Raw genomic sequence first — 16,430 nt, forward strand, 5'->3', positions numbered from 1 at the left:
TTATCTCAACCCACGAGTTTTTCTCACTTCTGCTCTTCCAATTCTCTCCCCCATCCCACCGGGGGCGGGGGGAGGAGTGAGCGAGCGGCTGTGTGGTACTCAGTTGCCGACTGAGGTTAAACCACGACAGCTACCTAATTCTAAAGTCTCCGGTCTAAATGCAATTTGTAATTTATTTTTTTCTAAATGCTGCAAGGTATGTTCTGTGGGTTGTACACATTTTTAGCCCTAAAATTAACTGAGATTCAGTTAGAGATTTAGATTTCTGGGTTCCCCTGCTTCCCTTCCTCAAGACATAGTTTCTGATTAAGCTGTTCAGTATCGGTTGATTTCCAAAATAATTTATTTGCATGGACTAATTTCAACACAACTAAAGGTGGAGATAGAGCCCCACCCCAGCCAGTGCCTCTTTTCAGTGCAGTTGCTTGATTTTACTAAACCTGCACCTATGCTGTGCTGACTATAATCACTTTTATTAGAAAGAGACTGTAGATAAATGTTGTCTCTTGTATAGTGCTCATGTTGGAATCTTTATGGGTTCTCATAATCATTTGCGTGAAGAACAAAAGAGGCGGTTCTAGGTTATCACCAAGTACACCAATTTGAAACTCATCTTTTGAAGTTTTGTGACGGTTTTCAGGGTGGTTTGTTTTAAAGGTAACACTGGTACCGTGGATACAAGCTATTACGTTCACTTCCATTGAAAATTTCAGAGATCCATAATAATCTCTCCACTTTGTTTTTACTTTCTGACATGTGTTTCTTTCCCCTTATTGCAGGGAATACTCAAAGATGAAGATGACATTAACACGCTTGGAGAGGAATTTAGATTGGCTTATCAGAAGAGAAGAGGTAATACATTTTCAGAAGAGAGCTGAAATTTCCCCCGTCTCATCTCCTGGTTTGCCACTAGGAGTCATCTGATTTCTAATGAAAATTTCCATTTGCTGTTAACAGTGAGGAACTCCTTTTTAGTATCATAAAAAGTCTCCATTTTAAGACTGGAGTTCTAAACTGATGAGCAGCTAGTTTTATTTAAGTGTATGTTGTACTTGCATTTTTCATCAATAAACTGTTACGGATTTCTCAATTATTCTCAGTTAGTGATGCAGCAGTGTTAAAAATGTTTTCTCCAGCAACTCTGCAGAAACCTAAGCTCGGGTAAATTCACACGTGTATTTCAGTATGGACTATAAGATTCTCTTAATGCACTATTTCTGGTTGTAATTTAAAGATTTATCTGCCTTGGCATTACACTATTAAAATACTAATGTAAATGTAGTTTGCCTCATCTCAAAGGGGTAGGTCTGAGTTACTTGTTTCACTGTTAGTTCATGTTACTTTGCTAGTAGGATCTAAGCAGAGACATTTTGCCATTTTCAGGTCAGAATCACTGTTTACACCTTTCTTTCAGTGCATAAACTTACTGTTTATGTGCTGTGTTCCTATTCAATTACTCCAAAGGAGGAATCCATTGAAATAGCTGAGGTTTAACAGAGGTTCATGCAAGCAGCACAGGTTTTTATTGCTCCTGTTCATTAACATACAGATGATACGCTCAGCTCATCTACACTCAAACTTTTATCTAGTTCCTGATTATAATGATGACATAATAAAATCTGTAAGGATGTAATGCTTGTAGAGCACCTGTGAACGTGGAGCTCCTGACTGTATCCCAAAGCAGCAGCTGATGGCCAGGGAAAGATTTAATATTTTCACCTTGACTAAAGTAGCAATTTTAAACAATACAACTGTATCAGATTGTGGAGTCCATCTGGATAGTGAGGGGCAAGTCTCATGTATTTTTTTTGCCAGCCAAGGGTGTAAGATGTTATAGCTAAAACAAGTTATGATCATTTCTATAAAAGAGCTGTTGGTGCTTAAATTAGATGCCAGACCAACTAGCTTTGAGGGGAGATCTGTTACAGAGAACAGACAAGGCCGATTTTCCAACCACGCGTTTCAAAAAGGACATGACATTTTCTTCTCAACTGGATCACTGGTTGATTTATTTCTGTCGCAACAAGGAATTTTCCGAGACTAAACCCTGACTTCTTTGGACTGAATATTACCTTAGATAAGGTGTAGTTTTAAATACTAAAACAGAGCAAACTGTAACTGGTAACAAAGTTCACTTGTTGGAATATTCCTTGCACGCTCTGTGCTTCTCCACTCATTACAGAATGGACAGTTTGACCTGAAACTTCAGTAGAAATTTGTATTTCATATGATATTACAACACAAGCTATCAGGCTTATAAAAGTTAAATGATTTAAACGTAAGTAAAATCAACAAATCAATTCACTGGGATATACAGTTATTAACTATTAACAAGCATTCATATAAAGTGCCAAAATAATGTACCATCTGACTTGTATTTTAAACAGAAGTTGGTTTTTTTATGGAATCAATAATTTCCCCACTCAAGAGCTTTCATGAATTCCTCTTCAGTAAAAGAAAGCATTTTAGCAGCTTCAATGTGCATCTTAAAAAAAAAAAAAAAAAAAAATTAGGAGCAGAAGGTAAAATAGTGTGAATGACCAATACAAAATCCTGTATAATTGGGATAGCTGAAAGGGACTTCAAATCTATCATTAAGTTTTTTCATACTATGGTTTTGATGGATGTTCACCTGTTGAAGCTGAAGCTGCTATTCATCTTTTTCTGCCAAAATTTATAGCGTAGGGATAATGTGATAAATTTTATGCTAAACATTGCAACTTCAGCTCTAGTAAAACAGGACCAATAGCTTTTCTTAGTTGCTTATATGGCTTTAAAAAAATCTGTTTTAATGAGACATGGAAATTACTGAAAATCCAACAACTCTTGTAACCTCTGAAGAACATGTATAAGAAAACTGGTATACGTTCTTTCAAGCTGATCAATATACAGCTTAACTTTAAAGCTATTACAAATCCAATACATCATGAAGATTCAGTGTGCTAGCGCCTCTAATATGCGTGATTTAATGTTAAATGAGGATTTTAACAAAATAATATAACACCATTAAAAATTAACAATCAGCATAAAACAAAGAGTAACTGTATTACACCTTAATGAGAAATACCTGGAGCTAACCACTGGTAGCTGTGTTGCAATGTATCACACCATACATCTATGGTCCATTATGGCACATATACACACGGACCCCCACATGTACATATGTATATGTTTAAAAATCATACAGTAGTCTGAATTTGTATTTCCACTACGTATGATATAACACATTACTTTAAATGGAACATTGAAAGGAACAAACAGAACTTTTTAATGTATAACAAAGCTATTTTCTGTTCAAATAATGCAATTGCTTGGAAAAATGTCATCAGGATCCTCGAGGTTTGATGAGAAAACAAGTACTAAATGGTCAGTGTATTTGCAGAGAACTACCAATCAAAAAGGCTCAGCAGCCGGAAAGCCCTGAAAGCTCCCTGCATTCCAGCTGATGTCACAGCAAAGGTCACAGCTGTGCCACACATCCTCATCCCCACACCAGAGTATAATCTCTTTACCTATCATCATTCAAAGTGGAAAGTGTCCCAGCTAAATAGTTTTTACTGCAAATTTTAATAAAATGGTTATGTTTTGAAGAACAGGAAACAATTCATGTCTACAAGGAGTCTGTTGTGGGTTTTTTTTTTAGTATTTAGACCTATTGTCAGTTCAAAACAACAACAAAGCATATCACAGTTCCCACAGGCAGTGTAACACCCTCCAGCTCTGTAAAGCTCAGACTAAGTTCCCTTAATCCCTTTTAAAGCTAAGATTTTCTATTAAATTCTCTCTCTCAAGGCAAGCGGAGAATGGTCTGAAGAGACCAACTGGAACACCAGCAACTACTTGCTGCCAGCTGCAACTCATCCTACTACCGATATTTAATACCTTTTGGGGATTTTTTTTCCTCTTATCATTCTTCATGTGGTAGCGTATTCTCACCTTCAGGCTTGCTGTATCTGCTACATGCATGTGAATCTGCCACACAAATACTACACAAATGGCCCAAATTAGGTTTTCCTCATTCATTCAACAAAAGGCTTGTGAGAAGCAGACTTGTAAGTTCTTCAGGTGATTACATATATTGAGCACATGTAAGCTTTAGCTGCCCTTCCCCTGTGCCTACTTCCAGAAGTTATAAAAGGCAGAGTTAGTGCCATTCTCTTTCAGGTTCTTCCAATCATAGTCTGTTCTGAAAATACAACTAACAGCATTCTTCTTCTGTGAGTAAATACCATTTTTTAGAAGAAAAGGTAAGTGGCTTCCTCTATTATCTGCAGTTCTGATACAGTAGTCATAATTTTTTAAAAATATATTTAATGAAGTTTTGTGAAGTTTATCTGAGACTATGGTTTTGGTTCACAGTCAAACAGAAATACTGCTCTTTGACACCCACTTCAGTGAATTCATGTTCCAGAGGACAATGAGCTACCTCATGTATAGAGTGTATTTTGAGTGAAAGCTGTAGTTTTTTCATTCTCAAAATAAACTTGAAGAGCTAGAAGGGCCAGCCAAAGGCTAAGCTAGCACTATTTCTCTTAGATGAATCCCCAAGATCTTCTCTGCATCCTGTTACTGCCAGAAAAATTCTCTTCTGCTGGAAACATATAAGCAGCCCTAGTTCCTCTTATTCCAATTACCTATCCTCCTTTGTCCTGTGTTGGAGAGATATTCCAGATTCAAGGGTGTATTTCCATATTGCAATTCCCAATTCTTAGGGTAAGTATGTGTATTTTGTTACATGAACTTGCCACTTCATACAGAACTATTCTTTCTCTATGGAGGCTCAACAGCTTCAAGAGTGTTTACAAAATGTCTGGTGATCACTGCAGTACTCAAAGGGTAAATCAAATGCTTTACTTTCTTATCTCAAAGGCTGGCCCTTCTGCTCAACAAGTCACCGTACATTGCTTGCTTTAGCTCTCCTACAGCTTTGGTTTGAGAGCACAGAAAGAATCGCATCAATTCCATCTCAAAATGAATCACATTAGATGCGGTGGAGTAAGCAATCAGAGGTGAACCACTCTATGATATTAAGATCGTATCTAGACAATTGTGAAGCCTATAGCTCTGCATGTCTTGCGCAGCCTCAGAAGGAAAACTGATACAAATGATAGCACGCAATCCCAAGTATTTAGTAAGTGAAAGGTGTGATGGAACTATAAGACCTAAATGCGTCAGTAAGTGGAAAGTGGTTTGATTTGGGCAACATCTCTTAGTATACACTCCTCTCACTTTAACTTCCTTTCATGTAAACTCACGGGTTCTTTCAATTTTTACCATGAAAGCTCATTTGACAGGTCTATGCTGAAAATATATTTTGAGAAATATAAGGTGTTTACCCACTCTGCAGTGTCCAAAGTTTCTCCTTCCAAGTAAAACAGCCCTCCTTTTTGGGACACCAGTACAACTTTATCAAATATGATAGTTAAATACATTTTTAGCTATGTTCTATCGGAAGTATTAATCCACTTTTCGCTACACCACCTTTCTATGAAAGCCGTATCGCTAATTGTTCAGCATGAATTGCCAGCAAGTATTCTACTATCTAACCTCTATTCAGTTTCAGCTTCGGCTACTAAAGAAACTAAAAGGCAGTAGCCACTGCCCTCCCCTTTATGCCCTGAGGGAGAGGAATGGAGGGAGATATGAAATGAATGTAGAATCAAACAACTTTAAAAATAAGGGTAGCTGTAAGTGCACTGTGGATGGGAACACCCATACGGCCATGCAGATGTTACTACATTGTGTGTGACTCAAAGTATGCATGATATTCCAGGAATTACAAAAGGATGGAGATCATAGAATCATTAAGGTTGGAAAAGACCTCTAAGATCATCGAGTCCAACCGTCAACCAACACCACCATGCCCACTAAACCATGTCCCCAATAGCCTCATCTACACGTCTTTTAAATACTTTTAAATACTTAGATCAACTCCCCTCCTTCAATCTAGTAAATTCACAGCTAGGATAAGTATTTTCTCTTTTTTTTTTTTTTTTTTTTTCCCCTCCCCTTTTTTGCCTGACACACAAGGAGATCTGCACCTGGGCAGAATTATACACGTATAGAACACCTCAGAATATAAATAAAAAGAAAATATGTTAATAGAGAAGGACACACTTTGAGAACCCAGGAAGAACGTAGGTCTGAAATGTAATGGCTCACTCCTGAGAGGGCACGCTGTTGCAGCCGCTGATATGACAAGTAATATGCTGCAGGGAAAAAAGTAAAAAACAAAACAAAACAAAAAACCTCACATGCTAAAATGGATTCTACTGACACAGCACCGAAGGGAGTTGCTGTTATTACCTGAACAGTATTTATTCTTGAACAAATAGATACTCTCGGTCCTAAAGCTTGTTAGTAGTAATCCTTCACGCTGATAGGATATGTTCCAAGTGAGGAATGGAGTAAATTCAAAAGAAGGTCAGCCTTTGCTATAAAGCAAAATGTTAGCAATATGCACTAATAAAAGTGAGGCTGCTGCTCCCTTGCATTGAAACTTCCCAGCCTTGGGGCTCTGGTTTACGTGATTACCTTACTTGACAACAGACACATTTAGCTAGAGGTTGTTAACTGAAATATAACAGTACTCTAGTCCTTACCTTTTGTCTCTTTAAAATATCAATTAACTTCAATTGCTTTTTAAAACCTGTCATTAGCTCTCCTTTTTGTTTCTGCAGTTTCTTGTTTTCTGTTTTTAATTCTTCAATTGTTTTGAGTTCTTGGTTAGCTACATCCTACCATGGGAAGAAAAGGAGAAATGTATTACTTACGAAAGTGGTGCTTTAATCAATAAAACTTGGCATTACATAACAAAATGACAAACAGTAGCCACACATGACATTTCTGAAAAGAAATGGGATTAATCAAAATATTCCCACATCAAAACTTAAGAAAAGAAAATCTCAAAGATAATAGCAATGGTTTGCCTGTGTATGTATTAGGTGTGTATGTGTACTTCTCCCTTTTTCTAAACACATCTAATTTCCACACAAATAGGGAAAATCAGAAAGGCTATAACTTTATTCTGTACATTTCTTCCTCCTGCACAGGTTGCAGCAGCGTCATCCGAGATAACTTATCAAGCCCTTTAGTGACTTGCTCTAAGTTAATTTTGGGACTGTCTGTAAGAGACCCAATACTTCCAAAGCTGATCAAGCCTTTTGTCTCATTCTAGCATTACTGAGCGCTTACAGATTGGAACTTGCTTTCCGAAGCCACTGTACCTTGTTACTTTGCTTCAGTGTATTCAGCTCCACTTTATACCTTTCTGCTTCTTCCAGGGCCCTGTTTAAGCGAACCTCTGTTGCACTCTGACTGCTTGCGGCCTGCTTTTGTACACGCTTTAGATTCTCCAATTCCTATTTAAGAAGCAAAGGATAAAAACAAACTTTATGAATAATGGTATTTTATTGACTCCCATATAGACAACACATTTACAGCAAGGCTCACCCTTGAAAACTTAAAGAGTCTGTGGACTTCTTTGGCCTGCAGGTAGAATCTGTCTCAAAGACCATTAATTCCACCATTAAAACATCCCCTTCTCCTTTGAAATCTTGGAAAGGGATCTTTCTCATCTTTGTTTTAAACTTCTCTTAGAATAATTGTGGAGCTGATCATGTAAGACCACAGGACTGACTGAAAACCCTTGTACGCTCAGTCAGAAAAAGAGAAAAACATGTCGGTATGTTCACTCTGTGGCAGATTTTGGAACGGTGGCAGGTATTCCCAGCTGCTTCTTCCCACCTGTTCTTTTTACCTCTTTTCCCCAGAGATTGCTACAGGCAATTACCAACAAAAAGTTAAAACAGCCTACTGAAGATGGCTGAGGGTACTAACTATTTCATCTAGCAGAAAATAGCTCATCAAGTGTTTATGGCAACAATCAAAACAGTTCCCTTTTGTCTCCGATGATAGTATTTCACAGTGCTGTAAGTGGGGAAATGAGAAAAAGAGACCAAGTTGAGGAACAGAATAATGAGATTAAAGATCAGGGAATATAGATAAAAGGCAAAGTAGAAGAAATAAACAGTTCTGGCAGAAAGAGCACATCTTGTCATTTGTGAAAAAGAGATAGACTTTTTTTTAAGACTATCAAATTTTTAGTCATAGGCACAGAAAGATTCTTTTAACCAAATCAGGGTAGAGAGGGGGCTTGTTGTTAACCTTTTACCCTCAGGCTGTGTTATTTCCGAGTAATTGTTCTATTTTCTCAATTCCACACCAGCTCTTGTGGTGGTTACTTCTAATTTCCACATCACTTATCCAAGAAATACATACTAATTGACAAGTGTATGCAGCACAGACATTATGGTAAAGTTTATGACTGGAACACGTATTTCTGGTAAGCTTTGAATCTTCTCCAAAATGGATGAAGAAAACAGGAGAGTAAGATGCATCTCGCTAATCCTCCAGAATTCTATTGGTGAATGTGCCTCCTTCAAGAGTTCACAAAAACAGATGTTGCTTCAACATTTTATTTTGTTGCTAACCTGTGCACCTGATTGATTAAAAAAAGATGGGTAAAAGCCTGGCTAGTAGGGCAGCAGAGCTCCTCCCTGGGACATGTGCACGTGCATCATCAGGGAATGTAAATTTGTTTGCTGGAAACTCACCCCCATGTTTCCAAAGAAAACAAGCTGCACAGCATGCAAACCTCTTTGTCTTGTATCAAGATGATGGAGCTGTGAATAGGGTCAACTAAATCTTTCGTGCTATGTATTTCATTCTGCATTAATATGAAAAGCTTTGGAATATAGCCTTTCAAGCATTTAATGACAAAAAAAATAGTCTGCATGCAATGTAAATTATGTATCAGCTAATCGTATCATTTAATGGAAGAATTCTAATAATTCTTTTAGGGCTTTTTGACATTTACTGTCATACCTAATACCTTATCAAGGATTTCTTGCAAGTCATCCAGTGAGGGTATATTGTTAAATATATTCAACTGCAAGTTCTTCATCTTAAAACTGCCTGAAATAAGTATTTTACTTGGTAAGTACGCAAGGTTTCTGCCAATTCTTCAATACTTTAAATAAAAGCTGGATTAATTTTCTCATGTAATGCTTCTCTAAGAGGGGAAAAAACTATGTTCTAAAACTGCATCCCATTTCAACCTCTGGATGTTCTCCACTGTCCTGGAGTAGCTGAGGCACTTGATTATCAGTAGGGGGTGTGACACCAGGGAGCTTGTCTAGGAGTAACCCTCCCAGCAGGCTTTCTTTCCTCCCAGTAGCAAGCATACACAGCACTTCCATCTTTAGAAAGCTCAGCAACACCTGTCCACCCCCAAAAACATTTGAGAGAGTATGTTTGCTTAACATCAAGCCCTTCTTCAAGGCAAATTATAAAATCCCTGCACAAAGCCTTAAAAGGACTAAGAGCACAACTTTGGTGTTTCCTTGACCTTTATCCAACATTATTAGCTAGATTGAATTAACAAGTGAGAGAGAACACAGAGGAAGGAATGTTCTTGTAGACAGGTGGTGAAAAAAGACAGGAGAGGTGGTATCATTTATTTGATTAACTAGATGGGGGAAAAAAAAGAGGAATGCTGGAAAGAAGAGGATGGAAGTTTAGGGGAGCATCAGAATTTAGCTGCTGTCTGAGGTGGGTGTTCCAGCAGAAATGTTCACCGAGCCCAAACACCAAAAGAATGAAATGTAAAAATAACAAACTAATTACCATGTTTCAGGCAAACTGTGAAAACTAGGTGAGAATCTTTGCCTAGGCACATACAAAAAAAGCAGCTGGGGGATTAATGAAATTGCATAAATTGTTGATAATCTAAGGAAGCTTGGGAAAGCATGTATCACGATGTAAGTCTTCTATTATTTATGTTGCAACAGAAATCACAACAAAAGTAATAAAAGCCCAAAAATCAGATGTTACATTTGTGCTATCTCAACTATACAGAAAACTTTCGCTAGACTGAAAGTATGAGTCTTGAGAGTTTGGCGGCACAGCAGTACAAATTCAGTGCCATGTTCACAGGAAATTGTTTTTAAACATGTCTAGAATTAAGCTACAACTACATTAATTATATAGCGTTGAATAATACTTCATACCTAAAGAATAAAACAGTTTTCAGATTGCTAAGTCTATAGGAGATTTAAGCAGTTACTGCAAAATGATTTCTAAATGCATGTTTTTGGCGGTTAGATAATTTTTTTCTATCAGAAAAAATATGTAAAATAACTCCTGAATTAGCAGAGAACCATTCATTACATATACCTGCCTTTTTTGCCTTCTCAGTATTTTAAAGAACTGCCACTATGTCTCATGATCATGTCTGATCAGTAACCTTGAGAAATTCTAGAAAACACAACCTATTAGGAATCATTGAAGCAACTGAGGATGGTAAATCCAGAGCAAAGACAAGTGAGGAAAGCGACCAGACTTGGATATGGTAGCCGTACAGCAGAAGTGAATAAACTTTTCATCACGACATCTCCTACATACTGCGATAAACTTTCTAACTGTGACTGTGTACAAGAACCAGCATAGACTGTCTAAGGAAATTATGGAAATTGCCATCACAGAAGGCTTTAAGTACAGGTTAAACAAACTTATGTCCAAGATGGTTTGGATATAATCTATCCTGTCTTGGTTTAAAAGAACGGACTGAATGACTTTGTAAGTCTCTTAGCCCAATTTACTGTGAGCCCATGAGTAGCATGAGTACTACTATTGAATATTTTTCCTGATAGAATCAACAATCAGGGTACTTACTTAAGGGAACTTAAAACCTCCAAGTATCTGCACAAAAAGAACACACAAACTTAGAACATTTTAGTTTTTAAATGCCAGAACTACATAACGTTAAGATGAAAGCATGCCTAAACAAATGCATAGTATGATTTAATGGAAGTATAATGAGACTTCGTTAGGCTGAGTTGTGTTCTGTTTTCCCCAAATTTTTAAGTGAAACGTTCTCCTGGTTATATTACATGTACTACACAATACTATATGTATTACATGATTTTGAAGTCAACCTCTCTAGCTCTGAGTAATTAAAGAAAAACACATGCTGCTCTTAGATTAAGTTCCAAACAAACAAAGCTGTGTATGCAGGCCATCTGCTACAACTAGGCATGTATACAATTTTGCATATGTGGCCTACAGCAGGAGCCAGGTTAATTTTGATTCATCCAAATTGGAGCGGCTGGTTTTCAAACAGTCCATTTTCAAGAACATCTTTTCCTCTACCTGCAGAAGATACTAATATAAGCTGCAGGTGGTTTTTCCAAAATGTTCACCAGGTTCTACAGTTTACAATAAAACTCTTATTACCAGAAGTAATTTTTAACAATGATAATTAAAACCAGAAAAATAAAATTTCCCTGTATTTTTCAAGATGCCTTTGAATTTGACAGCAGTTTCTGAAAAGGTTGTTTTGTCTCTTGCAGGCCTTTTATAGAAGAATTTCATTTTAAAATACAGAAATATATGACTGTAGAAGCAGAAGAAAATCAATTAGCATAAAATATTATTTCTTCCTTTAAAAAAGTGATTAGACCATTTAAAAATACAATTTCTAAAACTATTATCAGAGATTGAAATGCTAATGGGATCACTGGATATGAATCTATCAAATTAGGGTACAGAGGGTGATTTGATGCGTTTTCTTCCCTTTCGTGAGATAAATGAGACTAATATCTGCAATACCTTTTCTAGCGCAATGACCTCTTGTTGTAACCCTCCACTTTTTTTGATTGCTTCTTGTGACAACATTTTGTACTTTTCAGTCTGAGAATGTTGCATACTGATTGTTCGTTGCAGTCTGGTGTTTTCTTCTTCAGTATCTTTAAGCCGAGATTTTAAATTCTGATTTTCATCGTTCTGTTCGACAGTAATCAGCAAAAAAACCCAGCTAAATTATTGCAAGGAAGCAGTAGGATAATGCGATAGTAATGTTTTGTAAATAAAAGGCAGTAAAAATACACATACTGTAGATATGGAGGTACCGATTTTTAAAAATTATGTTATTTTTAAATGTTTAGATCCTTCATGATGGATTTCACAACAATTTTAAGAAAGGAAACAACTAAGACAAACTAAGAAAACTAAACACCAATTTACCAGGAAAATACCTCAAAAAACGCTAACACTTTTCTCATTTAATTTTCTGCGGTCTTTTACTCGGAACTGTCTTGTAGCAGTATGTAAAACATTTAATTTCTCATAGTTCAAAGGTTTTGAGAACTATCAAAATGTTATAGAATAATATGAATAACAGTGGCACATAGATATTTTGTGACATTTTTGTGAGAATAGCTAAATGTGCACATTAGGAAAAATTCGGGGAAAAAGAAGAGACTGTAATTAGTGATAAATCAATCCATTATGTTTTAGGAGATTATCTGGTTTTGACTTAAAAGCAAGCTAATGATCCAGGATACATCAAGTGTTCAAATTCGAGATTCTCTTAACATCAAGTGAATCCTGTATTAGCTTCATGACCTACCGGCAATTACATTCCACATTCAGCATTATAATTTCAAGGCATTTTTCTTTTATAACCTTGTAAACATTATAAATGAATAATAATGTAGATTATTTCAGAGATACATTATGCCCTTCATTTCTTTAAGAAATCAAGGCACATACAGAAATGGCGTTTCTATGAAAACAAGTCTTTCTCTTCTGTCCTCTCAGCCCCTAGGAATACATGCTTCTCACCTGGGAAATGTATGTGCTTTACCTTAAGTTTCATGTGACCGCATGCACCTTAGGAACTCCCACTTCTTTATATCTAAAACAGATTTACTCATTCCTTATAATACTTGGACTGTGAATTGGAACAAAACCCAGCAGCTATCTCAACGCTTTGCCAATATGAAATTTTTGTGACCTTCTGAATGTAATAACTTTATTTTCACACCAGAGAAACTAGTACCCAAAAATGATACATTTACATACAGAGTGCTATGGGAGCAGGACAAGAATAGGTACAAGGTTGTCTTCTGTCATCTGCTATAGTAACTGAATTCTGCAGTATTTTTGGCATGGAATGATGAAGTTCAATAGCTACTGACAAAATTGCATTTGATTTGAAAATGAAAATGTCTTTAAAATGCAATGTAACAACTTTCTTCTGATCACAGCATAAAAGTATTGAAATGCAGAAGCAACTGTATTGATAAAAATGAAATAAAGTACAGATATAAAATATCAAAATGTAATTCCTTCTAAAGATTTTCTCCAGGTACCTATCTCAAAAAACTTATTTAGTATCACCCTGCTCCTAAACTCTAAATTAAAAGCTTGAGAGAAAACATGTAAGTGGTTTGCCGTATGTTCTGAATGTCATCATCACATTTGGGCCTGGGGAATAGGTGGAAAAAAGCATTCTGAAGTTGAGACCACAACTAAGAATAATCTAATTGTGTAAAATGGAAAGCTAGTTCAAAAGCCTTGCCTGATTACAAATGCATGAAAAAAAGGTGATCCCTCTGGCAGACAGACACCAACTATTTAAGGTTTTACAGTTCAAGAGATGTTTGAGCATCACCTGAAAACATATTGCCAGACAGTGCAGATCATAAAACTCACTTGTAGTACACTCTAACAGTAAAATATCAGTGTAGATTCACACTGCCTTAACTTCAGCCTGATCTGTCCAAATATGTAATTCCAAATACAGTCCTTCGCAGCAAGTGTAATCTTGAGAATGGAGAAAGCCTGACTTCTGTTTTGCTTACAATATTCCACTTAAAGTGGATCACAGATCAGCAGTTTCCACACTTTTTTCTACCAAGGACACCCAAAGCACCTGACTAAATTTCTCAAGCTTTTTTATTTCTCATTCTGCCCTAAACATCCCTCTCCTCCCATCACCCAGCTCTGGGCACCATTCGTCTTCTCTCTGTGTACCAAAATCTGTATTTGACTGCTACCGTATCCTCCTCCTCTTTCTCAGGCTCTGGAAATGCTCTCCTTCCCAGCAGTGATGGCTAGGGCATTCTGCAGCACCACAGTGCCCCTACAGCTGGGGCACGTCTTCATTCCCTGTGGTTCTTTCCTGCCTCAACTTCTTTTTCATTAAGTATATTTCACAAGCTTTTAGCCCAAGACCCCATTTATACAGAAATTACTATTCTTGACTCTAAATTCTTAGGAAATTAAAAAAAAAAAAAAGAATCTTAGTTCTTAATACTTGAAAAGGAAAAGTGAGGGAATTCTGTTGTGATCATTTCTTAAAGGGGAACCTACTCCACTTCTACAGATAAGAAAACTCAGCTCTTACCTTTTTCCTGCATTCACACACCACACTATCCAGCTCTTCCTGCATAACACGTAACTTTGCCTTAAGAAATCTGATTTGAGCTTCTGTGAACATAAAAAGTTACATTTAATATCCACAAGCACTCATTATTCAATGCAGAAAAGAAGCAAGACTGATGTAAGAACTCATTTTCATCATCTTGTTTTTAAAAACACTCTATGTTGTTTATAATTATTAAAGAGAAATAGACAAATAAAACCTCAGATTTCTAAATAAATGTTGCAAGTTTCTCATTCTTAGGCAAAGTTTTGTATAGATTTTTCCTTTTAATGACTGAACTCGACATCTTTAAAATGTAAAAGACTCGTAATTCTCAAAATTGAAACTTATTGGAAACTTTCATCATACTATGCTATACATTACAGCATTCCTTGAGATTGAAGTCAAGAAAACTATATTGTAGGGTATGTCTACATTGCAATCAATCTGTAGCTGCAATTTGTGTAGTTACACCCAAAGTAGTTTTAAACTGCTCACAAGGAATTAAACGTAGACTGCAAAACCCTCCTAATAGGTAAATACTCCTCCCACACAGTAGTCTATGCTTTTTTCAAGTACACTGTTAACATTATTCAATTAATAGTTTAAAATTAAACCAATTTAATCAGATGCTTTTTCCAAATGAAGTACTTTCTTGCTCTTGGACAGAAAAGAAACATAGTACTGTCACGACAAAACAAGCTGTGTGTGAACAGTATGTTCTTTTACTCCCTATTCCCCACCCTTTCCCCAGAGCATTCACAAGGAACTCCCCCTGAACTTCCACAGGCACAAAGCATGGAAAACAGTATGAGGATCAAGTTGAGCAACACAGGAATAACCATTATTCACAGTAGGTACCAGGGGAAAAGAATAAAGTGGAGGAGGAGTATCTGGAGCTGAATGTGAAGGGATGGATGGGTATACGTGTTCATTTGCTGTAATAGGAATTATTTTTATTTCACCCACCTTCCCTTATCAACTGTCAATTGCAGCTTAAGTTGTAACTCTACAGAGGCCAATAATAAGTAGGATTTAGGAATACACGATGAAAAAATAAGATACAGACTGACTTTTTTTCCCCTGTTACATCCTTGCTAGCTTCTGGTAACTAGTGGCTATCCTGAGATGGAGACCATATTGAAGCCATCAAGTTTAATTCTCTTTCATGTACTTCTATACTATTAAGTTCTTTGATTTTCTTCATAAAACATATTGTAGTTTGGCATTCACAATATCCTGTGGCAATGAGTTGGCTAATTTAATTATGCATTATGTGAAAGAAAAACACTTTGTATTGTTTAATTTAATTTAATGTGGCGTTTACTAGTGTTTGCATTACAAAAAGACAGCTTTCCGTTTACCATTACCGTTTTCATTACAGAATCTTTCATATTGCTCTCAATTGTTTTGTTTTCAAATTGAAGATTCAAATTCAAGTTGTTCCACGCTTCTAATTGCTACTATATACTCTTTCCTGTATCTTTCCTAGTTCTACATCCTGGTTTTGAAATGGGGTGTGCAGAACTGTGTGTCATACTCAAGATGGGGTAGTATCAATTATATAATAGCATTATGATAACGGCACAATATTTTGTTTTCTGTTATCTTCTGAAGGATTTCTAACAATCAATTTGCCTTTTCCACTGTGAACAAGCCATAAGCTTATGCTTTTGGAGACATCTTAATTAGTAATAATTAAACAAAGTCCAACTCAGAAGTAATGTACTTTACAATGTAATCAACTTTAATGCTGAATATAAACCTCCATTCTATCACCTCACTCGGTACTATGAGATTCTTCTACAACACTTCAAGGTCAGTTTTAACTGTCTTAAAATCATTGTTTCATATAAAAATTTCTTTACCAGCTATCATTCCTTTTTTCCAGAGTATTATTCTGTATATTGAACAACGTAAGCTCCATGACAGATCACTCTAGGACTATACCACTACCTGCAAAAACTGGTTGTTTCTTTTTACCATTTTGTTTCCTCTTTAACTCAGTTATTAGTCCACAGACAAATTCATAGAATCATAGAATAGTTTGGGTCACAACAGGCCCTGCTAAAAAGTTTGCCACCATCTTTTTTTATAAGCCCCCACTGATAGGCTGCAATAAGGTCTCCCCGAAGCCTTCTCTTCTCTAGGCTGTAGGCTG

General features: G+C 36.5%; 1 protein-coding gene across 1 annotated transcript in view; it reads right to left on the reverse strand.

The window, feature by feature from the left end:
- Window positions 1-1,757: 1,757 nt before the first annotated feature.
- The window catches only part of TEX9 (testis expressed 9), a 28,186-nt gene continuing 13,513 nt past the window's right edge, over window positions 1,758-16,430 (reverse strand). Inside the window, exons 8-12 of the mRNA XM_019470305.1 lie at window positions 14,252-14,334; window positions 11,671-11,844; window positions 7,227-7,361; window positions 6,603-6,737; window positions 1,758-2,485 (exon numbers count right to left, since the gene is read on the reverse strand). Of these exons, the coding sequence (XP_019325850.1) occupies window positions 2,408-2,485; window positions 6,603-6,737; window positions 7,227-7,361; window positions 11,671-11,844; window positions 14,252-14,334 (605 nt within the window). The 3' untranslated portion in view covers window positions 1,758-2,407. The remainder of the gene's footprint in view (window positions 2,486-6,602; window positions 6,738-7,226; window positions 7,362-11,670; window positions 11,845-14,251; window positions 14,335-16,430) is intronic.

Source organism: Aptenodytes forsteri, unplaced genomic scaffold, assembly GCF_000699145.1.
Source record: "Aptenodytes forsteri isolate BGI_AS27 unplaced genomic scaffold, ASM69914v1 Scaffold526, whole genome shotgun sequence".
Lineage (NCBI taxonomy): Eukaryota > Metazoa > Chordata > Aves > Sphenisciformes > Spheniscidae > Aptenodytes > Aptenodytes forsteri.